The 26,078-nt window shown below is 40.1% G+C and overlaps 1 protein-coding gene across 3 annotated transcripts in view; it reads right to left on the minus strand.

Annotated features, from left to right (window-relative positions):
- Positions 1-26,078, minus strand: part of kiaa1522 (KIAA1522 ortholog) — a 45,858-nt gene that overhangs the window by 5,362 nt on the left and 14,418 nt on the right. For all 3 annotated transcript variants that reach the window (XM_037794997.1, XM_037794996.1, XM_037794998.1), the window contains 6 exons: positions 3,287-3,445; positions 2,063-2,106; positions 1,823-1,961; positions 592-699; positions 343-503; positions 56-247 (listed from right to left, as the gene is read on the minus strand). In XM_037794997.1, coding sequence (XP_037650925.1) covers positions 56-247; positions 343-503; positions 592-699; positions 1,823-1,961; positions 2,063-2,106; positions 3,287-3,445 — 803 coding nt within the window. The remainder of the gene's footprint in view (positions 1-55; positions 248-342; positions 504-591; positions 700-1,822; positions 1,962-2,062; positions 2,107-3,286; positions 3,446-26,078) is intronic.

Below are 26,078 nucleotides of genomic sequence, written 5' to 3' on the forward strand. Positions count from 1 at the left end.
TTTCACAGCTACATTTCACAACACAGTATCCTTAACTAACTGATTTCATTCTTACCTGGGGTTCCTGGAGGAAGCTAAACATCGTTGAAGGACAGAAGGAGGAGGAAGTGGTCATGCCAGGTACTGCAAGGGACTTGGGTCTTATGGTTGAGCTGGGGCAGAGATAGGAGCCCTGGTGGTTGAACGACTGCTGGTCTTGGTACATGACCTGGAGGTGCTTCCTCAGCAACTGTTCATCTTTGGAAGCCTGTTTAGGAGTAAAGACAGGACCATTCTTAAGTGATAAACAAATCCACAAAACCTGTATTGTATGTTATATAACTATTGTGAAGCACCCTTTACCTCCAGCTCTGAAAGGTGCACCCTCGCTCCCTCCTTATTCGCTACTGGAGTCCCTCCATCAACCGTAGGGATGATAACAACACCTGATTGGCTGTTACTGAGCTCTCCGTCGTGATTAGGCGTAGAAACGAGCTGCTGGAAGGTTGAGCTTCTGTGTAATGCTGGGGAGAGGGCAGATCACTGTCAGCAACAAGTTAACCACCAAGGATGCATGATGTCTACTGGTTTAGCATGATGGTGTGGACATACCAAGCTCCTTCTGGACCTGGTTGGGAATACCCATGATGGTGGTCCTCCTGCTCCTCTTCCTGTTCTTCTCGAATCTTTTCACTGGATTCAGAGGCTTGAATGTAGAACCTGAGAGACAGTGAAGAGTCTTATTACCAGGCGGAAACCTCCGGGTCTGAAAAGTGAAGCCAATGCTGAAGGAAGTGCCTTAAACTTGCATTCTTTCTAATAGCCAGCAGGGGGCGACTACTCTGGCTGCAAAAAGAAGTCAGATTGTAAAGAAGTCTATGAGAAACGGACCCTACTTCTGACTTCATTTATTATTTCAGTAAACATTGTAAACATGAGTTTATGGTCTCAATCACAACCTGTTTCTGGCACTATACAGCATGTATATGTATGTTACTGTTTCCATCCGGACAACAATACGGCTACACCTAATGTTGTCTACTGGCAGAAGAGAGCTCGCGACACAACTCGGTTTGAGCTGTGCTCGCCACACATCACACCTTAAAGTGTCTTATTCAGTATTCGGTTAGCTTAGCTCCACCCTCTTGTGTCACTTCTGGATGTAAAATACCAAGATGGCGACGGCCAAAATGTCAAACTCGAGGCTTCAAAACAGCAGTCCACAAATCAATGGGTGACGTCACGGTGTCTACGTCCACTTCTTATTTACAGTCTATGATTAATACTGTAACTGAATTTGAGAAGGGTTGTTTTTTTGCAGTGAAAAAGCTATATTCGGCACAGGAAGAGAAATTGGTGAAATAATAAGAGCAATGCTCTATAATACATTGAAGCTCAGTAAAGTACGTTGGGGAACTGGCTTCTCCAGAGGATTTTTGAAAAGGATGTTTGAAATATGGACCAGAATACCAATCGCACTGTCTTTATACACACACAGACACACACGGAGTGGCATACTTTGCCTTACAGCTGTGATGTGATATGCAGAGGCAGTGCTGTGAACTTTTGAGTAACTGAAAATAAGCTTCAGCTGTGTGTCTGAAGTTGCTTTCCCTTTGATTTCACACCATAACTCCAGGCTCCAAGCAGCTGGGAATGAGACGTGCATGCTAAATAAGTACACGCTTATGACTCGCCATAAAGCAGTAAACCCGGGAACAAAGCTCAAACTGCTTGCTGCACAAGCACTGTGATTAGCTCCTATTTCGCTAAGATGAACGAGATACGGATGCTTCCTTTCAGAATTTCTCTCCAAACACACACACACACAGCTGTGGTTTACCTTGGCGGGTGAGCACGGGCCTGGTCGACACAGCAGAGGTTACTGTGGTATCAGTACTTCCGGCAGTGGATCTGGACTCCGGAGAGCCACCTCCATCCTTGGAGCTGATATCCTGCTCCGGACGCAGAGTATCTGTGGACTGCAGGATACACACACATACACAGCAGTTTTTCATGAGGCGGCATTCTTTGTGTGCAGGAAGTGAAAGATAATGACACACAGAGCTTTTGGGGCACTTACAGCAACGCTCTCATCATCAGGTACGTTCACTCCATTCGTGTATTCTGTGTGAACCAAATAGACACAGACACAGAATGTGAATACACTCTTATACACTCTATACTTCATATAGAAAACACTGCCACTTGTCCCCAGATAATAAATACAATTATTCTGTAGGGTAAAATATTTATATCCAAAGCTCAATCAAGAACTAATCTGAATCTAAGTTTCCTAAAAATACATTGCAAAGCCAATTTCATTTGGAAAAAAACTGCTACAAACCACTGAATTGTAGCACAACGCATTAATTCAGCTTAATTTTGGGGAGGAAAAACTGTCATGACCATTTTCAAAGGGGTCCCTTGACCTCTGACCTCCAGATATGTGAATGAAAATGGGTTCTATGGGTACCTACGAGTCTCCCCTTTACAGATATGCCCACTTTATGATAATCACATGCATTTTGGGGCAAGTCATAGTCGAGTCAGCACACTGACACACTGACAGCTGTTGTTGCCTGTTGGCCTGGAGTTTGCAATGTTATGATTTGACCATATTTTTTTCACAGTACCTGTGAGGGTTTCTGGACAATATTTGTCATAGTTTTGTATTGTTAATTGATTTCCAGTAATAAATATATACACATATTTGCATAAAGCAAGCATATTTGTCCACTCTCATGTTGATTAAATACTTGACAAATCTCCCTTTAAGGTACATTTTGAACAGATAAAAAATGTGTGTTTAATTTGCGATTAACCGTGATTAACTATGGACAATTATGCGATTAATCGCAATTAAATATTTTAAGCGATTGACAGCCCTAATATTTTATTTCTAAATGTATTGTCAACATTATTATTTGAATTACTGCAGGGATTCTATTAATTCTTTTTTGTCTCTTGTTATTTATTTATTTTCCTTTTGTCTAAGTGTTTTCTTTAGTTTTTTCGTGTTTTTGTGAGGTTATATTGTCATGATGTCATCATATTGTCATGTTTATTATGTACATTTGGTCTGTATTAAAAATTAAATTAATAAATAAAAAGCAAAACACTGCCACAAAGAAAACCCTTAGACTCGTATGCCTTTAAGCAGTTTGATAATACTTACTATAATATACTACTACAATGTGTTATTCAATTTATTAAACTTTTTGAGTATAGAACACAAATATATGCCAGTAGGTGCAGTCTACAGAGTGAACTCATATGTTTTCATGTTCATAATGCTGCGTCTGACCTTCCTGCTGTAGTATCTTGAGCCCCTCCTGGGCCTCAGTGTGCAGGTCCTCCAGGTACTGAGGCCGGCTGCCCTCAATGAAAACATTCTCCTGGTAGTGCTGGGAGGTCCTGTAGTGGACGGTCAACCTCTTCTGGTCTTCATTTCCTTTCGGGCCAGCTGTAGCAATGATAGAGAAAACAGAAGACAAATGTTATTGGCTTATTCGATAATACACAATTTGCTGTTTGTGACCTACTGTAGAGCGTGCGCTTCAAGGAGAATTGTAGTAATTTCACTGTAAATAGGCTGGAATTAGTATCAGGTTAACGCTGATGTTAAATGTCATTCAACATCTTATTACACTTCTTCCTAACTACTGTGTATTTGCCATTTTGCCCATTTTTGCTCTTCGGACAGAAAACACCACACTTTATTCTGAAACCAGCCCGGGAGTATGAAAAGGTGTATGAACACGAGTATGAATAATTCGCAAGTCATTTAACGTGCAATAAGAATGGCGTTTTTGCTTTTGGCGTGTCATTTGTACGCCAGGTAGTCTGTACTAAATGCAAAGTAAGCGCATCTGCGTAAATATGCAACACTAAGAGTAAGTGATGTAGAATAAGAGAAAGACCGCTTATGGCGGGCGGAAGGGGAGGTGGATGGGTCCAACGATCACCGGACTTTTAACCAGGAGACCAGTGTTTTGTTTTTTTTAGTTAAGTTAAAGTTACGTTTGTGACGTGTTTTTAGTGATGTTTGTGACATGATTGTTTCCATACGTATTTTACTTAGTTTATGTACTTATTTTAAGCCCCACCATGATGTGTCTCCTAAACCTAACTAAGTGGTTTACTATCCTGAACCTAAGTGAGGGGTTTTGTTATTGGCATACAAATGACACGCAAAAAGCTTAAAATTTGTCCTCATGACACACATAATGTCCTTGTAATATCGTACTATTTATACGCCTTCCCGTGAGACTGCGTTGCAGAAACACATCACCTTCCTACAAGCCATTTAACTTTAACATATTTCCTCTTCCTCTTAGGAGACAAACATCAACACACATACTAACAGACTCAACAGGTGTCCATTTGCCAAAACATTTATCAGCTTTACAGTGAATCCTCTGCACCTTCACGTGTCATGTGTGAGTGTGTGTTTATCTGTGCACCTTTGACACCGCACACTCTTCAAATCTCCTCAGCCGAGCAGTTAGTGGGCAGACGTCCAGCTCTCAACAGTAAACTAATGCCAGGCTAATCTCCTGCAGTATCTCTCTACCTCACTAGTCCATGGAGGATTAGATAATCTGGATTGACCGCATGTAAGGATGCCACTTGCTCCCTACTGGGGGACCTCCTGCGTGGGAACTGGACCAGGCTCAACCTTCAAGATGGCTTTACTCAATGTCAAAAACAGTGGAGACTGAACAGATAATTAAGATTTGAAAATAAAATAAAGTACTAGTTGGACAGCAGTCTATATAGGCAAAGCTAGCAGGTTCACTTATACTAAAAACTACTGTTCAAGAGATGGTTAGCTTTATGTTCTATTGCCGTGAGTATGTGAAAACAAACAACAATATATGGTGATTTAGGAGGTGGAAGCCATCTGGTATGATGTGAACACCAAAGACATTTTGACTTTTGTGGCTTTTTGGTTGCCTTGGGTACTTTTTATTCTAGAGGGCATAATTGCAAATAGGCAGGGGAAGCTAAATGATCATGTAAATTAAAGGTCTAGAAAAATGATGGAATTATATTTTCATTAGGGCGGTCAATCGATTAAATTATTTAGTTGCGATTAATCACGATTGTCCATAGTTAATCGTGATAAATCGCATATTAATCACACATTTTTTATCTGTTCAAAATCTACCTTAATGGGAGCTTTGTCAAGTATTTAATACTCTTATCAACATGGGAGTGGACAGCTTGCTTTATGCAAATGTATGTATATATTTATTATTGGAAATCAGTTAACAACACAAAACAATGATAAATATTGTCCAGAAACCCTCAGAGGTACTGCATTTAGCATACAAAATCTGCTCAAATCATAAAATGGCAAACTGCAGCCCAACAGGCAACAACAGCTGTCAGTGTGTCAGTGTGCTGATTTGACTATGACGTGCCCCAAACTGCATGTGATTATCATAAAGTGGGCATGTCTGTAAAGGGGAGGCTCGTGGGTACACAGAGAACCCATTTTCATTCACATATCTTGAGGTCAGAGGTCAAGGGACCCCTTTGAATATGGCAATGCCAGTTTTTCCTCGCCAAAATTTAGCATACATTTGGAGCGTTATTCAGCCTCCTTTGTGACAGGCTAGTATGACATGGTTGGTACCAGCGGATTCCTTAGGTTTTATAATTTCATTTGATGCCAGTATCTTTAAAGCTGAGCCCTCTACAACCTAAATATCGCAAGTTGCGTTAATGTGTTAAAGAAGTTATTGGTGTTAAAAGAAATTTATGTTAACACGTTATTATCTCATTTTTATTATAATTTCTATTTATTTTTTTTGTCTATTATTTTTAATTTTGCATGTTTGTTTGCTTTTGGCTGTGCGGGCTGTGTAAGTTATATAAGTTGTCTGTTGTCTGTTATTAGCTAATCAGAGGTCAAGGCGAGGTGTCCGCTTTCCCCTCCTTTGTCACTCTCAACACTGTGGCTCTCAGTCTCACCTGTGTAAGGTAACACTGTGCGAGTGTGGATGTACATACTGTACATGTCTGTGTGTGTGTAAGGTAATAGACACTCCCACCCCCTATCCACCCGCGTTCACACAGGTGAGGCAGCCCAGACACAATGCCCTCCCCTGTGTGTGGCTGTGGGAAATCTCAGGTCATTGTGAACCTGGGACTGTCTGATGCAATCCAAGAAACAGAAGTTCATTATGAAACGGCCAGCGCAGAGTGCATATTGCTCACATTTAAGGTGCTCTAACTATCAGTTGTGATTAATTGGAAAAGCAGCCCTTCATGAGATTCCGCCAGACCCCTGCGGGAGGTTTAGACGAATCGCCAAAAAAGTCAGTTAAGCCCTTTATCTTATTAGAGAAGACCCCCAAATTGCCTTCAACACTAATTCGTGCGTGCCAGTATGTTAGTGTGTGTGAGACAGAGAGACAATGAGCAGCGATTATCATCAAGTTTTGACATTAAAACAAAAACATGTTACTAATCCATCCCCTAATAACCTCAACTGTGCAACACAAACTTTTTAAGGGTATATCAAGTATTGGAAAAATGTCAGCTTAAAAGTTTAAGAGTATTACTGTCGTATAAACCAGCATTCATTTCTGTCAGCAGCCTAAAGTCAAAGCTACAGCCTGCCAAATTCCTCCATGTGAGTCAGCACTCACCCTTCTTCTTGAAGACAGACAGCAGAGAGTGGATGCTCTTCCTCAAGAAGACCACCATGCCTACAGCAGTGCCATAGCAGATACAAAATCTAAATATTGTGGTAAAGCAAAAGCCCAATAAGTCCTCTTTTGTTTTACAAAGAAGATCCAGATGCTCTGAACTCTGAGGTTAAAAAACAGTGATGAAAATCTTGACAGCCGTTTGTCTGCGAGTGATCGTAGATGGCCTGTTGTCAGACTGAGAAGCTCTCTCCTTCTTCTGCTGAAGGACGAGCACACAATAAGATCTGCTTCTAGCCCAGTCTGTCCGCCCGTCCCAGCTGCCTTATCCCTGAGTCTGATACCCTCCTCCCTCCTCCCTTCCCCCTTCTGCTCTCCCTCTCTCTCTATTTTGCTCTGTCGCTCACACTGCCTCTCTCTATTGCCTCTCTATTGTCAAATGAAGAACCCCCCCATCAGCAAAACGGCTGTCAAAGTTTGGCTTTCAGGAGGCGTACACCCCCGCCACAGACACGTGTGATTGTGTGTATGCACACACACCATGCATGTGAATGCCAAGAGCATGGAAAGATAAAACAATCTAAGTGACAGTTAGAGAAAAAACTGTCTTTCAGATTTATCTTGAGGGATGCAGACCCACAGGTTGGGAACCAGTCCTTTAAGGGTTTACATTGAGTTTGTACTGTTTGGATCCTGTTTAGTTTGTAATATGAAAATATTGCAGTATATATTGGTGTGAAATACTACCTTGATAATTACATTTAAACATATTTTAGTAACTAAAACACTTAAATGAAAAGGTTCTTAATTCAAAATGTATAGATGTAAACTTTCTTCATAACTAGGAATTGGTTATAAGATGATAACTTAATAAACAATCCAAATGGAAGGATCTTGTGAATGAAATACATGGAATGAGAAATAGAAATCAAGTTCATATCTTTGAGGAAAGATGGGAAAAATGGGTGAGGTATACAACACACAACATTTCTAATGATCCCTGTGTTAGATGTGACAGCTAAGATGACTGCATGTGTTTATCTATGCCACCCGGTTGTTGTCTGGTGTTTGTATAATGTATCCTCTCACATGAATTCATCAACTATATCCTATTATTGTAATCAATTATTTTATTTTATTGTTTTTTCATTTTATTATTTTTTCTCCTCTGTTTTGTTGCCTATTATTTTACTTATTTTATTATTATTTTATTTGGGTATATGCTCCATAACTATATATTATATTTTATATTATTATTTTTTTAATATTATTTTTTATTGTATTCTATTTTATCATATGCTCTAAAACTATATATTTTATTTTATCTTATTTTTTTAATGTTATCTTTATTTGATTCTATTTTATCATATGCTCTTTAACTATATAATTTCTTAAAATGCAAATAAAAAAAAAAATGCATTCATAACTAGATCCTAAAAACAATAATAAAAAAAAAAATTGCGGTAAAAGAAAAACGAATTTAGACAAAAAGAATCAAAGTTATTAACTGTATTCTTCAGCTTCTGCAATGAAAATGTGTTTTTATTGTCGGTGTGCGGCACTGGAGGCTTTCCTCCTTGTGTTTATTGTTATCGATTCCAGTTGTGGCTATAATAACAGCTAAAACTACACTATAATCATTAATATATTTCAGGGTTATATAGTTGTATTTGTCATTGTCCTTTCTCTAATGAAAGCCTTCAGCACCATGCATCCGTCTGACACTCTGTCTCATTATCTCAGGGCTACAGGGGCTACATTTGACAGTAGAGGTTGTGTCCTCACAGTGAAAAGACAAACAACCACTATTTAAATGTACTATAATGCCTCACCCTCTTCACTGCATCACTTTCTCCAGTGCCCTATCGGCCTCCCTCTGTCTCTGCCGATCTCTCCTCCTTCACATCTTTCTTTCTCTCTTCCCGTCTGCCCCTTTGACTTGTAGCCACAGAGGTCTAGCTTGAGTTATAAATAGCTGACACAGCCTCGGTTCATCATTGCAGCTCTCATGGCGCTGTGTGCGTGTGGCGTATGAGTTCCTATGAGCCTACTGATGTTTCCTGACAAACTGTAGAGGGTATGAAATACAACACGGCGATGGGAAACTTAAAAAGGCTGATTCTGTGCCAAACAAACAACCGGTGCTGTGTTCCAGGGTTATTTACCCCACTATAGAAGCAGCAGTTGATCCACTTGCCCTCTGAATGGATGTTTATTCCCAATAAAGTGGCACAGCAGGGTGCTACAGCTGTCCCATACACCCGCACCAGCTGGAGGGTACTTTCATCCATACAACCAGCATCCCTCGCTGGCAAACGTGTGGGGATACTAAGCTTCTCTAGTGAAGAAACCTCCACCCATAGAGTCCAGGGTCAGACTGCCCAGCCTGGGGTGCTGGCGGTGGCTCAGCTTCGGGTTGAGTGGGGGCTGGAATAAGCTGAGGCCTTCAGGAGAGCAGCTTTAAACACGGGAGTCATGCCAGAGGATTAACTCTGCCAGTGGCTTAACCTGTCCATCTCTTCACCTTACACTCCCTCAACCCTCGATCAGCACTTCTCATCTCAGCCTTTTGCTTAAAAATGTCTCTATCATTTTATATTTTCACACCTTTTTCTTAACTTTACACCAAAGCTTCACATATCCTCTGTATTATATCACTCAGGCGACTAATTCATACTCATTAGCTTCTAATCCATAATAATTTGTGCAAGACTGTTTACCAAACATGTGGGAGATTAAAACTGTTTTGTTTGGCAGTTAAAAGTTACAAAAATTCCTTTTTCTTCAAAAAATAAATCCCTTCCACACCGTTCCCCTCAATGCAGACCTTTACAAAGTGCCAATTTTGGGGGTCTCTGGCCCAGCCTGTGTACCCCCCCTGTTGTTAACCATATCAATATTCATTAGAGGGCCTAAAGAGACACCATCTGGTCTTGGGGAAGAGGGCAGAGGGGAGAAAGGGGCTTCAGATGCCTTTGATTCACTGCACACACAATACACCATTCCACTGCATAAGCAAAATATCACTGTGCATTACAATAGAGGAAAGCAACATATGCTAACTTTATGCTAATGTGGATTTCCCTAAACTTCATATTTTAACTATAGAGAGTGATCGTAGAAAAAGTAAAAATGTTCAATATATTTTTATGACTTTTTAATGGCCACTCAGAAGCTTCCCTGTGTAACACTAAAGATAATATTATAAATCAACTGAGCCGGACTGTTGGGCTTGTTAGCAGGTCAAACAGCCTGTTGGAGGACAATCAGAGTTCACACAGACGACAAAACAGGCTTGTTAAAATGTCAGAGGGCAAAAGACATACATCTTATTTGTAAGAGCCACATTGAAAATAATGATAGTTATCTTTTTCTGATTTATATCTCATGTTGTGGATTCCTGCCAGTATAGACTGGACTAAATTTAAACTTTATGTACTGAGCTGAAACGATTAGTTGATTTTGTGGGTAGTTGATTGATAGAAAATTAATCAGCGACTAATTGATAAAATCATTTTTTTCAGCCCAATATTCTCTGGTTTCTTCTTTTTTAAGGTGAAAAATGTATAGTTTTTGTAGTCTTCTATGATGATAAAACATGAGAAAACAATACAATAAAATAAAGGGACCCTTTAAATCCAGACTAATATGATTTTTTTTATTCCGTTTTTGACTTGTGGTCATTTGTTATTATTATTGTCATTCGTAGTTTTATTGTTGTTGATTTATTTATTTTTTGGTTTTTGTTTGGTTTAGGTTGAAGTTTGTTTTTCTTTTGTTTTTTGTTTCCTTTTTTGCCCTGGATTTTAATTACACATTTGTTTTTACATTGCGATGTAGTCATTTTGTACGAGGGGGGTTCCGGGTAAATAAATAAATAAATAAATAGCATTCATTTGCAGCTAGCAGCTCTTAGTGGGCAGAAATCTGGGATATAATACTGCTTTTATGTGAGAAAAGATATCACTTGACATAACTGACTGACCTATTCAATAAAAGGCAAATACATCAGTTTTACCGGAGCGGACACAAACCGCCTCTCTCCGAGGAGAGATGAAAGATAAGCTGCTCTACATCAGCACTGTCATTTCTTGTACAATCACATATACAACTGCTTGCTCCACTAGAGGGCGCTCTATCAACTCTGACTCTGTCTGGACTGCAAGTATGAGACGGCAAAAACAGCAGGTCATTGGATGAGAACATTTCCTGATAAACAGGGCCAGTTTGTACTGATGACGGACGAAAAAACAGCTAAGTGTAAAATATGACTCCCAGTGGACTGACCAAGCCCAAACTCAGATGCTAACACACACACACACACACTTATTGGAAAATGTAATACTGTGACCACATGGTGAGTATTAGCTCATCTTATGTCCTCAGCTCAACCTCTCATCTCCTGCACAGGGGAGGAAGGATGTAAACAGAGAAGCAGAGAGAGAGAGAGTAAAAAGTGATAGCTGCACTGCCTTTGTCACAACCTCAACTTCAGTATCAGGTGAACATTAAAAGGCCACTGGGCCATGAGAAGTAACAGGGCTTCCACTTCATGCCCAAGTAGGCTTGAAAACAGCCACTGTGTGTGTGTGTATAAACGGATGTGTGGTTCAGTGCGTAGTACATGCTGGGTTCATTAGAAAAAAAGTGGCTGGGGGGGGGACATGAGGAGGCAGGAACAGAGCTGTAAAGACAAAATTGAGAATGGTACATAACAACATAGGTAAAAATTTAAATATTGATCATGGTGCTTGCCAAGTAGGAGCAGTGTTTTACTCCACATCTCAGGCACACCTGCAGAACCTGGATGGCTTCACACAACGTCACAGCTGTGGAGTACACATGGACAACTTGTTCAAGACAGAGGCTTGGGACTTCCTCACCCTCTTTAGCGTCTTCATGTTTTTGGGAGATTTACTGTAACAATGCTGAAATGTATCTACTGAAATTCCGTGACATGACCATAATGTCTTCAACAAAATCGGAAACTGAGTGTAAATGTGTAAGGCTGGCCAATGACAGGACAAAAAACAAAAATGTGCTAGTTCGTCTCTCAATACTTTCCAACTACACTACCCTGTCTGTGACACTCCCATGACAAAAATCTTTCAAAACAAGTCACAAATATAAACTTGTGGAAGTGGGGAAGGGGCCATTCCCCCTCCACACTTTACGCCCCTGACCTGATTTGGCATCATGGCTGGTGTGATCCCATCGCAACATGGTCTCTAGTTAGAAAAAGTTACTGAAACAGGAGTAAATGCATTTGTTGGGGACTATTTTCAGCTGCGGATGAATACACATTTGGTGCTCTGAGTATTTGCAGCTGCAGGACGGTGTATGTGGGATTGATAAAAACAAATCACAGTACACATGTATGTAAATGTGGAACTGTTTTTGCCTATGATTTGTTGAAAGAAAAATATAGAACATCACCAGCCTTAAATGTTAAGATTGTGTTTACACTCTACAGCATCTTTAGTGATGTCGGTGGATATACAGTGGTGTCTTTGTCTGCTGACCACAATGATTGGCCGCATTGTCTTTCCCTGCAGTTGCTCTTTCCATCCCTTTAGATAGATGTAATGAAACTGCCAGAGTACAGGAAGAGAGGGTTAAAATGTGACCAGCAATAAACCTCGCTCCAACACACACACACACACACACACACGGACACGCACACACACGCACACATACGCACACACACACAGGTCAGGTGTCATTATCCAGCTCGTTGCTGCTCCCCTGATTTGTATTCTATGGCTGCTGTGGTGGACTTGAGTTATGAGCTCTCCTTCATTGAGTGGTGTAGTATTAACCAGGAAGAGAGAGAGGCAGGCTAACCTCCATCCTCCTGCACTTATCTAGCGGAATATTTCATGTTTCATGTGTATCTTGTTATGATAATATCTGTCACCGACTGTTCAGGTCGCCTGCATGGAATGAAATATGGACTGTAAGATTAGACGCATCCGTTATATCTATCTGATGAGAGCTATTAGTCGTAGAGGGAACATAAAAACAAAACATAGGAAATGTAACACATGCAAAACAGGACCCTGGAGATGACAGGAAGATGACAGCAGGCGTGGCGGAGACAGAAGGGCAGGGACATAAGGGAGGAGACGAGGAAATAGGAGGAGGAGGGAAGGGTACAGGGGAGAGGAAGCACATAAATCACTGAGTACAGTAACTGTCACTACTCATGAAGCACCGCATTTCTGATTTCCTCTGGGTGGGCCACGGAGGAAGTGCCATAAAGAGGGAACAAGAAAGGAAGAGAGTGGGTTGAATAGAAACGGCGAGGAGGACGAAGAGGGCAAAGGAATAAAAGAGAGAGCGAATGAGTCACTGTAAGATTGTGAGCAGAACTGTATCATAAAACTTCAGGAAATTTGCAAAAATTCTGAACCCCAGATTATCTTGTGGGCACTGACTGTTAATTAGCAGGTTCAGAATGAAAAGCTGATTATCATCATGTGCATCGGATGCTTGGGGAAAGCCAGGGATTTAAGATCATCTGAACAAAGTTTATTTTTCTCCAAAACTCAAGTAACTTTTAAGTTTATGAACTTAAAGGGAGCACAACACACACACACAGGGGCTGGTGTATTAGAGCTGCTGCCCCGCGAAGATGAACAAAAGTGAGCGAAAGGGAGAGCAGCCTTTAAATAAGGAGTGATCAGGTGAACTTAATCAGGTTAACGAGGGATGTCGACAGGTGAAAACAAGATCTAGTGATGAGGACAGGAAATGGAAAAAATAAAATAAAATAGGGATTTTTACTACGGGCACAAATTGTGTGAATATTATGTTTCTCCATTTGGGCCGAATGATTTAGAAAGAAATATCTAATTGCGATTATTTTGACTGATATTGCATTGCGATATGATTTGTTTGATTTGATTGGTACAATGATTATGGTGTGATTTTTGCTGGGATCTGTACCAAGTTTATCATGTTTACCAGCACCATGTTTCATTAAGTTATCTCTGCAGCATCACAATATTTAAGTAAGCCATATTGCAATTTAAAAACAATTTCAATTAACTGTGTAGCGATATTCTCCACCATTAATTGAATTATGTAAAAGTAGGGAGATGTCGTTTTACCTCTTTGTCACTTACATATGTACAATATCAGTTATAAGACAAAGAGCTTTGATAAAGTTTAGGTTTTACAGTGGGAAGGTTAAACTATGGTTCTGGTAAACAGGTCATTGCAAGATTTTGTTACGGTATATAAAACATTAAAATATATTTTTTGTTGCCTAAACTGAGTATTCAAATATACACTTCTTTGTGTGTGTGTGTGAATAACATTTAAAATATTGTTGTTGTTTATTTATTTTTGGTGGGTGTCAAGATATTTAACCAACTACTGCTTATAAAACGTTAATACTGGAAATACGGCAATTACTCCTGCTTCTCTGTGTTTGTTTAACTATACTCCTGCACTTCAAATTTTTAAAATTACACTAATTTTTAAAATGTACTGGTGATTTTTGTATGGTAATATTTTTTAAATGTTGTATGTATTTTGGGTGTGGTTTTTATATAAGCCATTATAGGTTTCTACCACACCCTCACACATACTTTATATTTCTTTCATGTGAATTGTATTTTAATGTCTTTTTTTATTTGTTTGAAACAAATAAAAATAAACATAAACATACTGCTCTGCTACTAGGTTTGGATAAATATAAGAATGAGAGTGAAACTGAGACTTCAGACACCTTATCCTAATACAAGTTTAGAAGTAGTTAAATTGACATTGTTATTTAGAATCACTAAATTCAGCATAAACTGAACAAAATAGACAAGCATGGTTCCTTGACGGTTTATATTGGTTACCTAACCTAACCCTGCATCCTGCATGCTGTCTCATTTCCTCAGCACAGATCAAGTCTGTAATAACTTCCCTTCTTAATCCTGACCTGCAGCAGGTTGAACACCTGAGCTGAGGTGACTGATTCCACTTCAGGAAACACAAACACACTAAACTGAGATGCTGCAGGACCCACTGTGTTTAAAAATAGTAACTGTCTCTCTTTTTGTAATCATCCCTCTCTCCCACCTGTTCTTTCTCTCTCTACCCGATGAGGGGATTGTGGGTATTTTTCCTCTCGGAGGATGAGCTGTTTTTGCTTCTTGTCACTCCAACTTAAAAGCCTTTTTTGAGCCAAACTGAGAGCTCTGCAAACACCGATACAGATGCCTCACAGCGGAGACACAGTTGATTCACTGTTCCCTACAGTTATCTACAGTCTTACCACAAGATAATAAATCTGTTTGTTGCCAACTGGTGTGGGAGTGAGCCTAAGACTCCTCAGGGTGACCCTGGGAAATTAGAGGGTTTGAAGAGACACAAAGGCCTCCAGGCAAAACCACCCTGAGAGAAGACAGACTGTGCAGAACATACTGGGGGAGAAATCTGTCTTAACTTATTTTATATGTTTCCAATACAGTGTCACAGAGACAGATGCCAATAGAGTGCTGCAGGAATGAGTCCTAAAACCCGTAGCTGAGTTAACATTTCAGCACTTCCGGTTCCCCCCGTCTGGAAGTCAATGACTTTTTTGAATGGGTTTTTAGTTACATGCCTGAAATAAGGTCTGTGGTTAACACAAGCTTAAGAGATTTTAACGTTTTGTTCTACATCATAAAATATGTCAGTAAATATCCCACTCATGAATTTTGAAGCTTTTACGTGTCTTGCTAGCAAGTGGCTAAATGAGACTACTAAACATCATCTCGTTTGCCTTTACAGCCTCATTGTTTATACTTGTATACTGTAGTTTGCCTAACACTAGCTTTTTACCCCTGGCGATAACATTCACACTTCAAAAATCATAAAAGTGGTGTTCCTTTGTGGAGATTATCTTGCTGAACAAAACGTGTAAGTATCATAAATGTTTGTTTGCCACAGAGCTTATTTTCTGCAGTAATCCAAAACCCAATGGAAAAATCCCATTGGCTTTTTAGTCGAGGGAACCAGGGCGATGCTAACTTGCGGGTTGGCCTACAAAAATATGTCAGTCCTGTACCACTCTATAGCCAACTGTATAGAAGGAAAACGCCACCTCTAAATGAACTTGCATTAGCAGTCATTAAAGTAACACCACCCAGGACACAGCTGGAAAGAGAAAAAAGGCCCAGGTGCTGCAGGTTATTTGAGGGCATGTCCCCCTAATGGTGAATGTACTCATTTAGTTTGATTGATGGGTTAATGAGAGACCTACAGCTTCCGCACAGACTCATCTCTGAGCAGGACAGGACAGGACAGGCCTGACGCCCTCAAGTCTGACTCCTTTTACGGACCTAAAGTCCGTCTTTAGAAAGGTCTAAGGACTCGGCCAACTTGTTTGAACTGAAGCAAACTTTAAATTTGCTTATTCACTTTGGGCCAAAAGTTAGATGATAATATTGATACCACTCATATATCTGTCCATGAATACAAAATTTAGCACAAAGACTGAAAACAGTGGGAACGAATTAGCCTGGCTTTTGTTCACTTTGGACAGCAAGGGTAACAAAATCCACCGACCAAAGCTTGCTCTAAAGCTTGCTAATTAGCATGTTATATCTTGTTTGTTTAATTCCTACAAAAATTGAAGAGTAAAAACGACAAGTTGTGGTTTTACGAGGGGTTATGTCATCCCCTGCTTCCAGTCTTCATGCTAAGCAAAGCTAAGTTAATAGGATCCTGTAGCGGCGTAGTGGTATCAATCTTCTTCTGAACACCCACACAGGTGTTTTCAGTTATTCTGGTTGATTCGACCTCTGCTCAGGTGGAGCTATGATGAAAATCTATTACTTCACAAATCTTCATCTACCAATAAGAATGATAAAGGTGCAATTTTTCCAGCCTTAACAGGTGCAACAAAGCTAACAGGAGACTCAGGAAGAAACAATTGCTGACTTTTTTTTGGCTTTTCAAAAAATTTCAGTAAACTTAAACTTTAGCTGTACCTCTCTACAATTGTTCTTTATGTGAGTGCATCCATGTCACTCTTGCCCATCATTAAAAGTACTTCCTCGTACTTGCCGTACAAGTCAGTGGTTTCATGGATTTACTTATCTATCCTGTTGTTTTTATAGGACTGACACGAGACACCAAACCAAACCAAAGGATAGTGTATTTCTCCAGTATCACAGACCAAGACCCGCGAGGCCGGGATTATTAGGCCTGGAAAACATTTTAACCGTAACCTTTTCTCATCTGCTATACGAAATCCAAATGTCACAATCTGCTTTGTCTCATTAGCGAATCAGAATGTAATGTCTGCATTTCCTTTTAACCAAAATGTCATTTACATCATTTCATGTCCTCATCTGCTCTCTGGAAGTTATAGAGATTGTAAATATTTCCAGACACGGAGGACATTTCTGTGAGACAATCATCACTTGTTCTTTTCTGTACATGGTCTCTGTCTCTTATAATGGATTAATCTCATGTGATTCAGCCACAAATTGCTGAAACACATAGGAATGGACATAGAAGCTGTTTAACAATGAATAATATGCATTCAGGATGAAGCGCTCCCTCTGTCACCACAGACATGTTGGTGCTTTTCATGATTATCAAGTGTGCTGATGAGGATTGAGCAGCAGAGTTTAGATGGAAAAACATCTGCTGACGTCCTGAGTGCTGAGCTGTGAGTTACAAGTGACTTGAAGTTCATTGAATGTCTGTCATCCGAGTCACACTGAACACATTAGGCCTGAACAGATGCACCCTGTTTTCAATGCAGCACACATGTAACACACACATAAATGCTCAGGCAGTGAGAGTAGCTTGTTCGTCAGCAATATAAGTGCTACAATGTGTGTGCGAGATATATGCAGACATTGAGGGTTGTGTGTGTGTGTGTGTGTCTTTGTGTGTGTGTGCCTACTGCCCACAGACAACAACATCTCATTCTGCCAATTGTGAGCCTTCATTACAGTCCCAGAAACACACTCCTCCTCATCACTCTTCCTCAGAGAAATCCCATTTTGCACGGCCAATGAACTAAGCCTCTCTTTCGTAAACAAGTCAGAACCATTTTGACTGAATCAGTCTGAAAACACTTGTAAATCCGTGTGAAAAGGCGAAAGCGTGTTTGCGTAAACATGCTGCCAAATGTTGGAGTACAAAAAGTGTTTGTGGCTGGCGCTGGCTCGACAACACCATCTGCTTGGCACACATACTTAACTCCTCAGTGGAGCCTCTTTGCCAACAAGTCCAAGATCTCCTGACACCAGTAAGATGACATAACTTATTGAGGTCAATTATAGCAGGTGTCATGTATGATTGACTTGACATGGCGGCAGCCAAAATGACGAACTTGCGGCATAGGAGGAGCACTGGATCACATAACACAACCCGTTATCATCCGTGTAATACGGCTGTTTTGTTTCTGACTGTTGGGCCTGGGTATCAGAAGCCGAGGGGTGTGACAAAGCGGCGGTATTTGACCACCTGAATGGGCTGCCCACCCTGTGTGCTGTTATTGGCTGGAGGTTACACCCCCATGTGGGGCCCAACGGCTGTTTGCTGAAGCCCAGTCTCAGTCTAGACATTGTTTTTTTTAGGAAATTCTTGCATATTATACCTTTAAATAAAACCATAGCACTATGAGTGGTCCAAAACTTCATATTTTCCACAGAAAATATGCAATCATCGCAGCGTAGCAAACCAGATTTATTCTTATCAGAGATGATGACCAGTAAAAGCCAATTTGATTGATGGATAACTTAATTTCAGCGACTCGGTTTAATCTTAGGTTTGATGTCGCTTTCTTCTCCATCAGCAGGGCAGGACATGCTGAGCTAAGACTGTCACAAGTTTCAAATGATGGATTGGACACAGTGATGTTGGAAAATGAAGCCTAACGAGAGCAATAAAAGATTATTTTGTTCTTGTTTCATAATGATAAACATCAAATCCAAGCAATGTCCGGAGTTGAAATAATGACCTTTGAATGGTAAGGTCACACAGAGTTCTGTGTGTGTGTGTGTGCTGTTTAATGGTATGGTCTGATGCTTTAATTCAATTTAGGTGGCGATGCAGGAAGCTACTGGACTGAGAGCGATACAAACACTGAGTCCTTTTTTACTGGAGACAGATGAGGGAGAGATTACTCTGACTCACTGAAGCTCCGGGGTAATTGAGCAGCAACATGGTTTATACATGGTCATAAATGTTACTCAAACGCCTCTCACCTGATCTACATATAATTTGTAAAGTATTCTCCTGTCTTAAACTTAAAACTGCATTAATTCATGTATATCCTGCAGACACAATAACATTAGCATTTGATGTTGTGTTTATAGCCATCTGAGGAGTGCAACTTCAATATAAACAACATAAACATCTGAGTTTTGTAACATTAGAGTGCATGCATAGTGGTTCAAACGTCTTTTATCAAAATAGTTCACAAAACTGCTAAATATGCCGTCGAACTTTTCACTTGGTAAAAAATGTATAAATAGAGATGTATTACATTCATCAATCATTATTAAATCCCTAATTCATTACCTGTGGCACACAGTGCATACAATCTGTCTGAAATCTCCCGCATAAGTTACGTTTTTTCAACGTATTTGAGGCAAATTATGGACCGGAAAACACATCGGAGATCACGGATGTTCCCATAGGAATGAATGGACTTCATAGTTGCCTTGCATACGTACAGAGAGGTACAGTATGTGGAAACGAGGCGTTAAGCTGCTAAATCCTCGCTAGTCACTGATATCTGTTGTTGCTGAGAGTACACAGTGTTTGTCAGGACTTCTATAACTAAAACAGCTGCCTGGAAACACGGCTAATAAGAGAAGAGTTTGAGGGTTGAACAACAAAAACAATGAGCTGAAAGTTGCTCTGTGAGATTGTTACTACCAGCGACCCCTTTCACATTACAAAGTAATTTCATCCATTGTTTATACAAAATAGTTGACTAGTGCAGCTTTAATTAAGCAAAGGATTACTGCCTTCAGGTGATAATCGTACAAGTTTTTTAAATGAGTCCAACACAGCTCCTAACCATGGCTGAAAGAACAGGATTTCTTTCCCAGTGGCAGCTTAAGTTAAATTTGGGTCAAGACTTCACATAACAAACTTAGGAATTGCATGCATGAGACTTGCTAACGGGTTGCGGATTCTTACTTTAAAGTGCTCTGGAGATGCCATCCAATGGCTGAGGAATTCCCATGCTACATTTAGGACCAGAGAGTGCAGACAAACCGCAATTACATGCTGCCAAACAGGTCCTTTCATTTAGAGGAAGAAAACAAAAGTTCCTGCTAGTAGAGCCAAAGGGCATGAGAGGACAGGATAGCGGAAGAAGGTAACGACCGCCCTTCATCTCCAAAGAACACTTTGGCGACACTTTGGTGCAACAAGCCAGAACATGATGTAACAGGTGAAAAATTGATGACGACAATTAAAACAGGCAGGGCCTTCTCACTGACTTTAAACAGACCTTACTTGGTCTAAAGCACAGACGGATCAGGAGGCTGTAGATGAAGAAGAAACAGGAAAGTAAGAAGACGGAGGTTGGTTAAAGAATAACTCCATCATTCTTCCTATTGTTTTGTCTCCTGTGGTAGGAAATACAGCTTCAAAAAGAGCAGAAAATAAACAAACAAAGGGAATATGCTGTATGTGTGCCATTGAGATGCCGTTGAGACACCTGTGTGTGCAGGTATTGCTTGCCGTGAGATGCACAGAGAGAAACAGCAACAGATCATCAAATATCAGGGCTGGAAGACGAGATGGGGCGAGGCGTAGGAGGGATAGATAGCAGAGACGAGAAGTCATCTTCCCTTTATCCAACTGTGTGTTGCCTAAGCTCTCTGCAGGGAGTCCACGACTTTGACAGTGGCACACAGTAAATGGGATCTTCAAAGGAGGACCAAGAAGAGAGGCGTCTTAGCCCGGCTTACAGAAATCAAAAGGCTTAGGCGAGCCTTACCCAGCAGGATAATGGAATATGGAATATCACAACCCGCACAAGACAGTCGTAATGAAAATGGTAGGAAAATCTGCTGGCAGCCTTGTTCTCAAATTATACACAGCTCCATACAACATGTTCCTCTCTTCTTCTCTACTCTTTGTATCCTCTAGACTAGAGTCACCGTCTTTCCGTTCTGCCTCGCTAATTCTTTCATCGGTTTTCACTTTACTTCACCTCTCAATCCTTCCTTCTAAATGAGCTTCTAAAGTCACATTTCTTTTCCCATTTTGCAGTCAAAAGGGGTGCAGTTTGTGTAAATCTTACTGTTTGGTACATGCAAATATCTCCCCTTTGGAAGGCTGGAAGATAAATAACCAGCCAACAATCCAAGGTCGAGAAGATAACAGCATAAAGGAGAGGAAGAAGAGGGGAGTGTGAAGGAATGAGGGGAAGGTAAAAGGCAGAGGAGGTGTGTGATTTTAATAATATTTCAGTTTCAATTTTACAGTGATGCTAGTTTATTAGATGGATCATTCTGACGTCTCATCTTAGTACAGAGACATGCTCTATCCTGTGATGAAAGCCAGCTGAGGTTCCCCTGCAGAGAGGACAGTTATGAGAAGGTAATATAAAACATCTGGAGGCCCATAAGTTACATCACATGAGTTTGTAAAACCTCAAAAGGGTCCAAGAATGAAAGGATGACGGCGCAAAGAGAGTCTCTGTGTGTGTGGGGCTCCCTTTGTGTCACTGACCACCTGTGGATGCAGTAGCTCATAGTGAGCTAATCTTATCCACTGCAGCCGTTCCTAGCACGCTCTCATCACCAGATGAATAGACATCTTTGTGACTTTGCAGCTCAGCTGGCAACATCTTTACTCTGCACAACATATTGTGTCTTCTAACAGTTTGTGAGCAGACAAACGTATGCATTCATTGATAACTAATACTTGAATTGATGAGCTGACAGTGTGACTGTGCCAGGTGAAACAAAGTTCATGTTAAAAATGTTCTAAAGCATCTAGTTAACTTTCATCTTTGTAGTCAACAAGAGGAACATTTAACTAAAACAATTCAACTTATTCACATACAACGGTTCGTACGATATCTTACGAAAAGTTATTCCACATATTATGTGCATTTTCCTACGAATGTCCAGCAACACGTGACAAATGTCCAAGAACGTGTAAATTACTGCTCGTTACATGCATACAGTCTTTTCAAAATAAACTTCCGTATTCACAGGAAACAGCTGGTTTAGGCAACAAAACTATATAGTTAGGATTTTGTAAAACATTGTGGTTTGGGTTACAGGGGTTGGGTACGGAAGTTACGTGACAAATAAATCAACGTTGACTTCAGGTTTCACAAGGAGTATGAACACCGGTCTTCTGGGCAAAAGTCCGGTGTTTTTTGACACACCCATCCACCCCGACCTCCTCCATACGTGGCGTTTGTTGCTCTTTATACTTCCTGGATCACAATTACTTGGATTACATATGAATTGATTTTGTGGGATACATATGAAATACAGTGCAGTACTTTTTGTAGGTATAGCTATGAACGATGTATGAGAACAGCCTGAGCACATAGTCGATTAATCTGTAAATTGATTGACAGAAAAATATGCAACTATATTGATAATCAATTAATTGTTTCAGTCATTTTTGTCAAACATTCTCATCCGAAACAATTAATTGTGACAATATTCAGTAGATCAATTGATAATGACAGTAATTGTTAGTTGCAATTAGAGCTGGGAGATAAATTCATGGTTTAGGACGATGTTTAAAAATGAAAATCAATTTTCAATTTAACTCTGCTTAGCTCTACCCTGAGCTCTCGTAGTTCATAGTAAGCGCATGAGTTCTCTTCAGACACAGGTCAAATATCAACATGGAAGCATGCGCTAATAAACGTGAGAAACCGGCGGAGCTGGACGACCCGCCTGCTGGTTCCCCCGTCAGCGTTGAGTTGTGTAGAAGACGAGGAAGGTGTGTCGGCATTGCAACCATCGTTGTGAAGTATGCGAATGGAAACACAAAGAATATTCTAATGCACATTCGCTGTAATCTGGCCAAGAAATACCTCCAAGTCCATCATGAGGGGGGCATTGTAACATGCCACAGGGCATGCACAATGACATGTTTAATCTTGTTTACAAAAGTGTTTCTTCAGGGATACAATCATCCTTCCAAGAGGCATCTTTTATTTTATTTTTTTAAAAAGTGAGGTTTGGTGTAAGTTAATAATTCATTTGTCTTTTGTAGGCCTAGTTGTTTTTTTTTTATGAAAAAAAAATTGATTAATGATGTGGAAAAAATCAGAGATTTTATTTTTGGGCCACATCGCCCAGCTCGAGTTGCAACCCTTACAGTAACTCTTCTTCAGCGCTTCCCTGGGTGTCCCTTCATGATGGAGACACACTGCTTAACTATCAATCTTGGCAATTATGACTGGTTTTCAGGATCACACCAAGTGGCCTCAGCAACAATGGATGAGCCGATGGATGACCTTGACCAAAAATACAGAAAAAGCCAGTCATTCCATGTGTGACGTCCAGTCGTTTCTCAGTCTGTTAAGTGTTGTACTCCCCAACATAAACAACCTCTCAGGTGTTGTGAAGGACACAGGCAGGGTGTCTGGTTTGGACGATGACCAAAAACACACACATGACACATATGTCGGGAGCACATGGTGAGGATCTAGTCACTGAGTTCATTTCCTGCATGTTTCATTAGTCTGCTACACCTAGAAGCTGCGTTACTGCTGAACGGAGACACCATGTACTGAGTGGTTGCTGCATTTACTGTGGTTTTAATCCATTAGCTACGGTTTACTGGTATATAAATAAAGTCAACAACCTTGAGGAGTATTGCAGCAATACAGCTGCACATAAACACGTGCAATGACAATTCTATAATACAATACACTCTTTCTCTTGCTCAATCTGCCTTCATTTTAGGGTGAACAAAAAGCAGCTGCAATCACCTCAAAAACAGGAACTGAGCCTCATTTCAAGAAGTGTGTGCTGCTGGATGGGTGCTCATGCGTAAGGAAATTGGTTGGAATGTAGGAATGCATTCACACCCCAAGTTTCTGAATAAACTCCCCATGAATGAGGCGGTGAATACAGAAGACAACAATCACACACACGCCCACATAGACACCGACCACCCTGACAGAAAACGACATCAAGATGTGTTTGTATACGCACACATTCATTATCTAGAACGAGCATAGTTCATCTTTTTTGTACAAACACACACACGCCTTCTTTATGTTTTGATAAGAGACTTAACTGCATGTCTTGTTTTACTGGCAGCTGATGCACCTCCCTACCTTTAACACACAGGGTTCAGCAGGGTCAGGTGTTACCATGGAGACCTATTGGTGAAACTCAAGATGCACTGAAGGCTGAACTGAACTATCAAGACAATTTTAAGTGAACCTTTTTTTTGGCAAAATGCAGGCTACACTTGAAATTGTTGCATTTCTTTCATCTGAAAGTCTAACTACAATAAAAACACAAGAAAAATGGAAGTCTGTCAATAATTGATTAGTCTTGGTCTGATTGTTTTTGCTGTTTGGTTCCAGCTAATGTTGGTCATATTTCATGCTGTCTGATGACACAAGCAGATGCATTTGGTAATATCCTAATGCACCAACTCCAACTAATGGCCGTATAACCACGACAGCCGTCTAACGAAAGAGGCGAAACAGATCTATGGTAGATTTTGTGGTGGACAAATTGCTCAATCAGCATCTGTTCATCAAAAGTCTTTACACCATAAATTAAAACACATCAGCTTGAAGCAAACAGTGTTGCAACAGTCGACATAAACGTTGACACACAGACTTAGCCTTTTGGATTTGGTACATTACAGTTTGCCTAAAAGTATCTGGACAGAAACTAGTAAACTGATTGAAGGCAAAATGAAACAGTGTATAGGCTTACATCAGTTTAAGTTGTGCCTTAGAAATGGTTTCTTATGGGTGTATACTGATGAGCTAGGCAACAGTCTTTGCCAAGGTAATGAACGCGCCAAAATAACAGACCGAAACATTGTCAGCATGTTTAAATGCTTGCATTTATGGTTTGTCTATCAAAGCATAATAACAGTAGTAGAGCTGCAACAATTAATCAATTAATCGATTAGTTGTCAACTATTAAATTAATTGATAACTATTTTGATAATCGATTTGAGTAATTGTTTAAGCAATAAAATCAAAATTCTCTGATTCTAGCTTCTTAAATGTGAATATTTTCTGGTTTCTTTACTCCTCTATGACAGTAAACTGGATATCTTTGAGTTGTGGAAAAAAACAAGACATTTGAGGATGTCATCTTGGGCTTTGGGAAACACCAATCAAAACTTTTCACCATTTTCTGACATTTTATAGACCAAGCAACTAATCGATTAGTCGAGAAAATAATCAACAGATTAATCAACAATGAAAATAATCATTAGTTGCAGCCCTAAACAGTAGAGTCTAAAAAATGATAAATTCAAACTGCATGGCTTCAAGCATTCTTTACTAAAGCAGCAATAATGGATTTTTTGGCCACTTGGAGCTGCTGAACAACACTGACGTATTATTACATTATTAAGTTGATAGGTTTCTGGCTTTTTGACAGATGTAACTCCAATATTCACTCAACTTTTAGCTTTGTTATGGTCTGCACCAACTCCTGAGGGAAATATCTCTTTAGCTCCACTTTGTTTACCAGCTAGTTGTTAAATTCGTCTGAGTATGCTGAGCATGTCGCGTACAGTGATTTTTCCAGAGCTTTGTTGCTGAAAACAGCTGCTTGCTGTGGCGGTAAACAAGGTTGATACGAGCAGAGTGAACCAAAATAGTAAAGTTGCGGGTCAAAAAAACCAAACTATGAGCCGAAAGATGCAAAAACGCTGTGTAGAACCGAGGGCAACTGCAGAGTCCAGTGATAATTCTCTGTGGATTCGTCCCAACAAGTGACCTTTCACATTACACATAATAATTGAATCCATTGTTAATATAAAATGTGTATAATTACAACTTCTAGGCTAGAGTTGGTACAAGCAACCCCGTGTCCAGAAACTTCAAGTTTTGTGAATAACAACCAAAGAGGCAGAAGAGAGACGGGGTGGAATTATGTGAGAAACACACTTAGACTAAAAATAGTCCTGGGTGAGGCCAGAAAACATGAAACAGAAAGTAACACCTGAGAAACCGAAAACTTCAACAGCAGCTTTGTGAGAAACAAATCTCAGTGTCAGAGCATTATCTGACAAATCTGTCTGTGTCAGTGCGAGCTATGTGTTAAACCTGTTTGTCTGGTGTTTTTTGTTGCTTTGGGGTCTGTTAACAGAGACAATGATCAGTATGGGACAGACTAAGCTCTGTTTTCCACTGCAGGTATACTGGTCTGGCAATAACAACTCACAGAATCATAAAATAATACCCACTCTTTTACACACATATATACTGTGGCATTGAAGGTGCATAGAGGTTTT

The sequence above is a fragment of the Sebastes umbrosus genome, chromosome 15, assembly GCF_015220745.1.
Source record: "Sebastes umbrosus isolate fSebUmb1 chromosome 15, fSebUmb1.pri, whole genome shotgun sequence".
In the NCBI taxonomy this organism is placed as follows: domain Eukaryota; kingdom Metazoa; phylum Chordata; class Actinopteri; order Perciformes; family Sebastidae; genus Sebastes; species Sebastes umbrosus.